General features: G+C 33.9%; 1 protein-coding gene across 1 annotated transcript; it reads right to left on the bottom strand.

Moving 5' to 3' along the window:
- Positions 1-376: 376 nt before the first annotated feature.
- Positions 377-1,315, bottom strand: LOC127222039 (olfactory receptor 1052). Its single transcript, XM_051183951.1, has one exon. The coding sequence runs from the start codon at positions 1,313-1,315 to the stop codon at positions 377-379; it is 939 nt and encodes a 312-aa protein (XP_051039908.1).
- Positions 1,316-9,060: the final 7,745 nt, after the last annotated feature.

Genomic DNA, 9,060 nt, shown 5'->3' with positions numbered 1-9,060 from the left:
TAATCTCAATGCAATTCCTGGAGTTACTCACATCTCCCCAAAATGAACTTGAACACAGAAGAGGGCTAATTGGGAAAATGATTGATCCTTTGGTATTGGGAAAGGGCAATCTTATTATATTGTATGTTATACATGAACACCATACATACATATATACATACATACATACATACATATCATATATATGGGATGATAAAAGCATGATAAATAATAGCTAATGCTAATAAAATCACTAAATATTGAAAGCCTACCATGAATGTGTGTTTGAACAAAAACTGCTTTCAAAATTTCCTACTTGCCCCTAGTTGAAACACTGCAGGTTTCAAGTCTACAGAATCAGGAAGTGTGACTTAAACATCCGTCTGGAAATACATATTTACTGAGAAAAAACTTTTCTCTTAATCATTCTTCTCATGGCTTCTTTGGCCTCTTTGTTTCTCACACTATATATCAAAAGATTCAGCACTGGCAGAAAAAGAGTGTAAAACACAGATAGGATTTTTTCTGTGTCCTGTGGAAAACTTGAGCTGGTTCCAAGGTAAGTAGATATGACTGTTCCATAGAAGAGTGTTACTACAGTTAGGTGGGAGGCACATGTGGATAAAGCCTTATAACTTCCCCTGGAAGAATATTTTTTCAGGACAGTGATAAGAATCCCTAGATAGGAACTAACTACTATCAAAAATGTAGCTATGGATGTAGCCCCGGAAAGAACCATGAATAAAAGCTCACTGTGGCGGGTGTCAGAGCATGACAGGTGAAAGAGCAATGGAATATCACAGAAATAATGGTCAATGGCATTGGGCCCACAGAAAGTCAGATTGAGAAGGCTCCTCAGGTGGGTGAGTGAGTTGGTGCAGCCCAGCAAGTAAGAGGCAGAAACCAGACAGATGCAAAACGTGGGGGTCATGAGACCCCTGTAGTGAAGTGGATGGCAGATGGCAAGATACCGATCGTAGGCCATTGCAGCCAAGAGGAAGCATTCTGCAGTCAGGAACATGTTGACAAAGGAATACTGTAGGAGGCAGCCGTGGTATGAGATGGTTTTTTGACCTAACAGGTAGTTAATCAAAATTTTGGGAAGAAAGACTGATGAATAGCAGAAATCCAAGAAAGCTAAGTGGCTAAGAAAAAAGTACTTGGGGGAATGAAGCTGGGAAGTAGCTGAAATTATTAAGATAATCCACAAATTGCCCAAAACAGTAATGATATAGATTAAGAGAAACAACACAGAGAGTGCAGTATTCAGCACAGGGTCATCAGTCAGTCCTAAGAGGATAAATTCAGTTATCACACTCAAATTTCTGTCAGCCATTGATGTGATTCCTTTATGGGGGATCTGCAAAGAACCAGAGGAAAAATGACAAAGCCAGAGAGCAGTTTATAGTCATAAAATCCTTCTATGCATCTTTTCAGAATTTCAAATTTATCAATATAAAATATAATAATCCAAATTAAATTCAAATTAAACAAGGAGGAAAAGTTAGCTTTTAAAAATATTTTTTGGCTTTCATCAAGTAATTAAAATTAGCATTATGTTTCATATGGAAGGAAGACTTAGGGAAAAACTATAACACACATTGGAAGACACATTAAGAATCAAATCTTTAACTTTCCCAATATTTCTCAATAGAGAGTTCAGTAAGAATATTCTAAATTTTCAGAATGAAGAAGATGAATTCCACCTTCCTCGAGTAAATATTTATTATGGAAAAATAAAAACAAGCAAACACAGAAGTTCTCTCAACATTTACCATGTAGGTTAAAACATCTGAAAAATGTTGTCCATCACATTTTTGTAAATTAAAGAGTAACATTGAATACAAATTTATTAAGTATATTGTATGTGCATATATAACTATAAATAGAAATGTATAATAATGTAATTTAATGTCTAGTGTATAATAAAGGAAAGTAAGACTAAGTCTAGATTATGAAATTAAAATAAATGTATCATAATGAAATTTATTTCTTTCAATGAAATTGTCCCACAAAATTAGTCTTTGAAGCAGTAAATAGCACTTACCATAAATTTTCAGGTTTTCTGCAATGTTTATCCTTCATTGTGTATTAGTCAATATCAGATTTATTTTAAATGTTTGATCTTTTTCTTTTATCATTTAATCTTTGAAGTCAAGGAACCACAGCTATTTTAAGAAACAATATTTCAAAATCATTTGTTGACCAGCAGGTCTAGCTCTTTATTTGCAGAAGTTAGATGATTAGATTAATTTGATTTTAACATATTATGTCAAAAAATAATGTCACTTGTTGATTCCTAAGATACTTAGCAAGTAAGTAAGAAAATTATGTTTATGAGACATTCTTACTGTAGAAGTTCTAGGAACATATAACATGCTGGGGTACAAGTGTTTCAGTCAGACAAATTCAGTGGACATTTCACATGAAACATCACTTTTGCAAAAAATTCACAAATATCACTTTCCACAATCATTGTACCCAAATTACCTGAAAGATATTTCCATGACTTTTATAATAAAGGAAGATAAAGTAGGGCTCAGATTTCTCTCTGCTGTTTAATAAAAAGGCAATTTTTGAAAATTAGCATTATCTTTTGCTTAAAATAAGTTACATTTCCCTGAATTTATTTTAGAGTCTAAAAACTTTTTTCTGACAATGAAGGAAAAAAATAGTTTATTGTTCTTTACTTAACAAACATCAATGGCTTATAGGAATCCCTCTAGATATGAAATGAGTTTTTCATCTATATTCTCTTTTGAATTTGCAAACAACAAAGCACTAAACACAACTATCTAGGGAAATGTAGAATATGCCTACACTGAGTATCAGGAGCAACCACTGAGTGATATTTTCCTGACTCCATTTTTTGAACTTCATAATCAGAAGAACTAGAATAATGTGACCTTGCAATACTTTATATCAATGTGTTGGAGACATTACTCATCTTGGAAACCTGTGAAGGTATTTATAAATGTTGGGCTGTAATAAACAAGCAGGACACTTACCTGGTGTGAAGAAGCAGAATAGGTCTATCTCTAAATTTCCTTACTGTTGAGTATATATTTGGCTTTTGGCCTTTGGAGAGTGGAATCCCCAGGGCACTGTGAACACTGGGATTCATTAATAATGCTTCAGGTAGCCTTAAGGATATTAAGAACTTTGCTATCTTCCCAAAAATGTAGCACTTTGAAGAAAAGATAAAGAGAAAAAAATATTCTCCTTTGAAATTATAATGTATTTACCTATCTTATATGGGCATATAGCATATAATCTATATAGACATATTACATATGAAAACACAAAAGATTTGCAAATGGTTTAATTTGACGTGTCTTTTTTCATATACTAGATAACATGTGATACTGTTAATATAGCCAATTATGATACTTGAATACTTTTTTTTCAGGAAAAAATTCAACATAATTTAATTTCATTTATATTTATCCATAACATCACAACAGTTAAAACAAAGAGCCTTATTTAGCTGGATAAGTTGTTTATCCAGAAATTTAACAGCTGAGCATTTAATTTCTGCAGAGTAAGGTGACATCTTCTTCATAGAACTCTAGGGTGAGATTGGAGAATTTCATAATTTTATTTTCTTCAGATAAACTTCACTATAAATATACATCTACATTAAAATAAGACATATTTAACTATAGATATTCCAACCACAGAAGAAATTGCTCTATTATTATTTCATTCCTTTAAAGATAATAAAATTGTTCCTTAGTTACTATATATGAGATTTATTTACAAATGATTAATTTGTATGTCTCTCTGTGCCTTCTCACTGAATCCTGTTTCCGAAGGGTTTATGTATTCACACATGTTGCTTTCTTGTCAGAAATGTATAAAATTTTACCCATGACTATTGTTTGGATGAAAATATACCTTGGAGGAAGAGAATAAATGTCAAATTACCCCACCAGAGAGATTCCAATTAAGAGCCTATGCTAGGGTTGTGTTTAAAGTATATTACTTGCTGCTTTCCCAGGGTATGCAGGTCAAGTTTCTAGCATCCATATGTAATCCACATTATCCTTAATTTGATTTTCAAAGACTCTGATGTCCTCTTCTGATTGGCTTGGGTGTTAGACATCCACATGGTCTAGGTACATACATGCAAGCAAAACACTAATACATATAAAATAATACATTCAAACATAAAAGAGTCCATATTCCAGGGAACAATATATTTACCACTTAAAACATTTAAAATGAGCAATAAGATATGTATTAATTGTTATTATTATTGTCTTTTAACAATATACTTTTGAATTGTAATACAATAAAAAGTGTGGATCCTGCTAAAATATGTAAAATTTATCCTTAGTAAAATACCATATTTTTCTCTCTTTTTAAAATTTAATTTAGAAGCAATCTTGTTTTACATATCAATCCCAGCTCTCTTTCTGTCCCATCCTCCCATGCCCCCCACCTATCCCCATCCCATCCCCTTTCTGCTCACCAGAGAGGGTGAGGCATTCCATGGGGGAATCATCAAAATCTCTCACATCTTTGGAGCAGGACTTAGGCCCTCCTCCATGTATCTAGGATGAGAGAGTATTCCTCTATATGGAATGGGATCCCAAAGTGCATTTGCACAGTAGGGATAAATACTGATCCACTACCAGAGGCCCCATAGACTGCCCAGGCCTATTAACTGACACCCACATTCAGGGGGCCTCAGTTTGGAAAGGATGTACAGATATGTGATTTTTGAAAGGTACAGGATTGACTAGCCAGCTGGATCAGAGGGTAATGACTTGCCTTGCCAAACCTGATTATTTGAGTTGACTCTTGCCCTACATGATGGAAGGAGAAACATCTCTTGAAAGCAGTTCTCTGACCCAGCATGCACACTATAGTATACAAGTGCCCCATACACATTCACTAATTAATAAAAAAATATACAAACAGGTTGGTTATAGTATCCTTATACAGGTATACCCTATTTTTTGCACACTTCATCTATTCTTATGATAAAATTTTGAGGAAATGTTTGCCTCATCAGAAAGATAATTGCTTCATTTTTAAGATCAGTCATTCTGGTAGAATATAAAGGGAGATAGCAGGAATCACGTGGAACAACACAGGCCCAGAAAGATACAAGGTGGTCTGTTCTTTTAAAAATAAATACTCTTGAAATTTTAAAATAATTGAGTTGAGATTTTAACCAAATGCCTTTCAGATTTACATACTTTTCAAGAAAGATTTTTTACCCTTTTCTCTAGATTACAAGTTCAATCCTAATTACTTTTGCTTTTGTTTTACATGTCCATCACATTTGCCTCTCCCTTCCTCTCTCTTACCCTCTCTGCCCCCTCACATGTACCCTGACCACCCTCCCCTCCCCTCCCCCCACCCCAATTCCACATGTAGGGCGATGCCATCCAGGTAGGGTCATGTAAATCTGTCAAGTCATTTGAAGTAGGTTCTAGGACTTCTCTCCTGTCTCTAGGTTAAGGCAGTATCCCTCCATGGGGGGGAGTGTCTGCAAGGTCCTTTTGTGCACCAGGAATACATCCTGCTTCTACTCTCTGAGGTCCCTTAGACTGCTGAGTCCTTCTGGCTGAGATCCATATTCAGGGGTCATGAGTCAGTCCCATGCTGGATTCCTAACTATCAGTCTGGGGGCCTGTTTGCTCCTCCTTGTTCAGGTCAGCTGTTTGTATGTGTTTCTGCAACCTGGTCTTGTCCTCTCTCTCTGCATCTGGATTCTAGTTTGACTCAGTGTTTAGGTACGGGTGTTTGCTTCTGTTTCCAACAGGTACTAACTAGATGAGGGCTCTATGATGGTGGGTAAGTTAGTTGTTGATCTCACTATCCGGGAAGGGCATTTATGGTAGCCTTTCCACGTTTGCTCAAATTGTTATTTGGAGGCAGTCTTGTAGGTCTCTAGACATTTTTTAGGTTCAGTTTTCTCTTCAAACCAATACTGGCTCCCTCTTTTATGTTCTCTCTCTCTCTCTCTCTCTCTCTCTCTCTCTCTCTCTCTCTCTCTCTCTCTCTCTCTCTCTCTCTCTCTCTTCTGTCTTCTATTCCTTCCCTGACTCAATCTTCCTAGTCGCAAGAGCTTTCTTCTCTTCCCCTTCTCTTTCTCCTACATCTCTCTCCATTCACTGCCCCCACTTCCTTCTTAATGAACATTTTTGTCACATTGAAACACTGAGTAATTTAAAATTGGATTAAAAAATTTAAAAGTGGATTAAAAATATTTAAAATGTTCAATGTAGGCTCAAGTGGTATTCTAAATGTTAATTGAAGAGCAATGTACATAATTAAGTCACTAATTCGTCATTGAAAACCAAAACAATTATGTAAATAAATAAACAACTGTTTATGAAAGAGGCAGTAAACTTAGAGTAATGACTTCAATATTTACAATACTTTAAACATGCTAATGTGAGGTGAAAAATATAATTAGTGTATCTAAAATGATTATTTTCCTTTCAAATAAACATAGGTCAAAAAACATTTCTCTTTACTAAATGCTTGCTATGTTCTGCAGGGTTTTAATCAAGACATAATTTTATTTCCATATTTTTGTTTGTTTATATATTTAAATTACAATGTTTCTTCCTTACCGTTCATCATTACAAAATTTGAGTACACTCCTCCCTGTTCTCCTTCAAATTCATCGTCTCTTTTTCCATCAGTTGTCATTACATGCATATATGGATTTGTATATACATACATATTCCCAAATATAGCCTTTTGAGTCCATACAATGTTATATCTATGTATGTTTAAAGGCTGACCATTTGCTACTGGGAAATGGATTGATATCCTCATCACTTGGAACGAACTCATCTAGAAAGAGCATATTACCTCTCTGAGTTTTTCTCAGATGCTTATAGCTCTTTGTCTGGTTTTGAGGCCTCAAGGGCTTTTTGACAACCAGTTTGGCATGTCCATTGGTATTGTCCTTGTTCAGCTCATGTTTAAGCAGTCATGTAGTAAGACTGTACAGGTGTAGCTTCTGACATTCCTAGGAGACACAATCTCCCAATAAACTTCCTTAATCTTCTGATACTATAATTTTTCTGTTCCCACTTGCACAATGTTCCCAGAACCTTAGGTATTAGAGTGCTTTGTACATATTTCCATTGGGATTTGGCTTAACAAGTATGCATATTGATTGACTGTATTTTTTTTCTTTTTCTTTTCTTTCTTTCTTTTTTTTTTTTTTTTTTTTTTTTTGTAGCTGTTTCCCTCTGTTGCTGAGAAGTCTCCTCGATGAGGGGAAAAGATTGTGCTTACTTTTTATATAGAAAATATTAGGTATAAGACTTAAGAACACATAAATTTCCTAGGAATGAAGAATGAGTATATATATATATATATATATATATATATATATATATATATGTACATGTGTGTGTATTTCATAAAATTAGTATAAATTCTAATATGAAAAATATGTTCTTTAATCATAATATGTCAATGTTTAATTCAGACAAAGGCATATTTGTTTTGATTTGAATTTTAGTAACACTGTCTTCTGTAGTCAGGCTGTCCTCAAATGTATTCAAATTGAGGATATTAAACTTAGACTCTTCCTGCAAGCAGTTATGTAATTTTGCAATTCCATGGGTTTTTCACTGTGTCTTTTGTATGCATTGCAAGGAATTGAAGCCAGTTTCCTTTCAGGCTGGGCAAGTACTCTAAGAACTGAGAATTTGCTTCAGTTGGAGGTATATCCTTGTTATTCTAGAGATTGAATGGAATGATTACAGTGTTTGGATATCCAAGGGTTTGGGGAGCTATAATTTGAATTCAGGCCATGTGTGTTCAGAGGCAAGTAAAATTGCTTCATAGATTAGGTCAAATTAATTGTTGGATGCTTACAAAGCAAACCTCAACATTGTTATAATCTACTTCATTAATGTTTGGGGGATTTGGGGATTTTTAACTAGCTTGCTTATTTTAAGAAACCTTCAACATGGAGGAGCTTCAACACTGAGCTCTTCCTATATTTAAGATTCCATATGTAAAGGTAGGACCCAAGTCTGCAGATGAGAACTACTCATATCACCCCCGGGGATAGAGATGTGACCTGCAAACATACCCAACTTCATGTTCTCTGTCTGTCTGTCTCTGTCTCTGTTTCTCTCAAATAATCTCCCCAAACCAAAGAGTAGATAAACAAACAAACAAAAAAAAACCTAAAGAAAAATACAAACAGAAAAAAACAAAACAACAACAAAAAAACAATAAGACAAAAAGTACAGAAACAAATGAAAATCTCAGAAAACAATCATTGAGTTCATTTGTTTTGTACAAATGGTGCTGTACTTTGGTTCTTCTCTGGTGTATGGCTGAGAAATTCAATGACATTTTATTGGAGAAAATGATTTTTCCCTTTTACAACAGGGATTAGTTACAAGTAGCATCTTGGCTAGAGGTGGAATCTTCAAGGTGCCTTTAAAGAAGCACAATCACTTATATTATATTAGACTATAAAATATCAAGAAAAGATTTTAAAAGTATGACTGGCTACATTCTATTGATGTGATGCAAGAAATGAGTAAGATAAGATGTATCTTCTTAAATACTGTAAACATTTTTTTCTTTCATGTTATTCTTTCTTTCTTTTTTATTTTATTTTTATTTATTTATTTATTTATTTATTTTTGGTTTTTCAAGACAGGGTTTTTCTGTGTAGCTTTGGAGCCTGTCCTGGAAGTAGCTCCTCAAATTCACAGAGATTTGTCCTTTTATGTTATTCTTACTAATGTGTCTGAAGATCTATATTTTATACATGTATATTTATATCAGAAATATACATATTTATTTAAGTTAGAAACAAGCTTGTTGAATAAATTTTTATTAATGTAAGGAAATGAAGATAGTACCAAATATATCAGATACTACCCAAAGTCAAAATCTAGGGTTTAGGCTAAAAACCGAAACACCTCCCATGCATTCCTGCATTTACAACCCTTTGTCTTGGTCTAGAATTTAGGTTAAATAATAAAATACCGCCCATGCAATAATATTATTTAATATATTTTTAGCACTGAAACACTGTTTATTTATATAATGTTTATTTATATAAACATTTATTTATAT

The sequence above is a fragment of the Phodopus roborovskii genome, unplaced genomic scaffold (assembly GCF_943737965.1).
Source record: "Phodopus roborovskii unplaced genomic scaffold, PHOROB, whole genome shotgun sequence".
Classification (NCBI taxonomy): domain Eukaryota; kingdom Metazoa; phylum Chordata; class Mammalia; order Rodentia; family Cricetidae; genus Phodopus; species Phodopus roborovskii.
The sequence above is the reverse complement of the archived record's forward strand: the minus strand, read 5'-3'. Positions and strand labels throughout refer to the sequence as shown.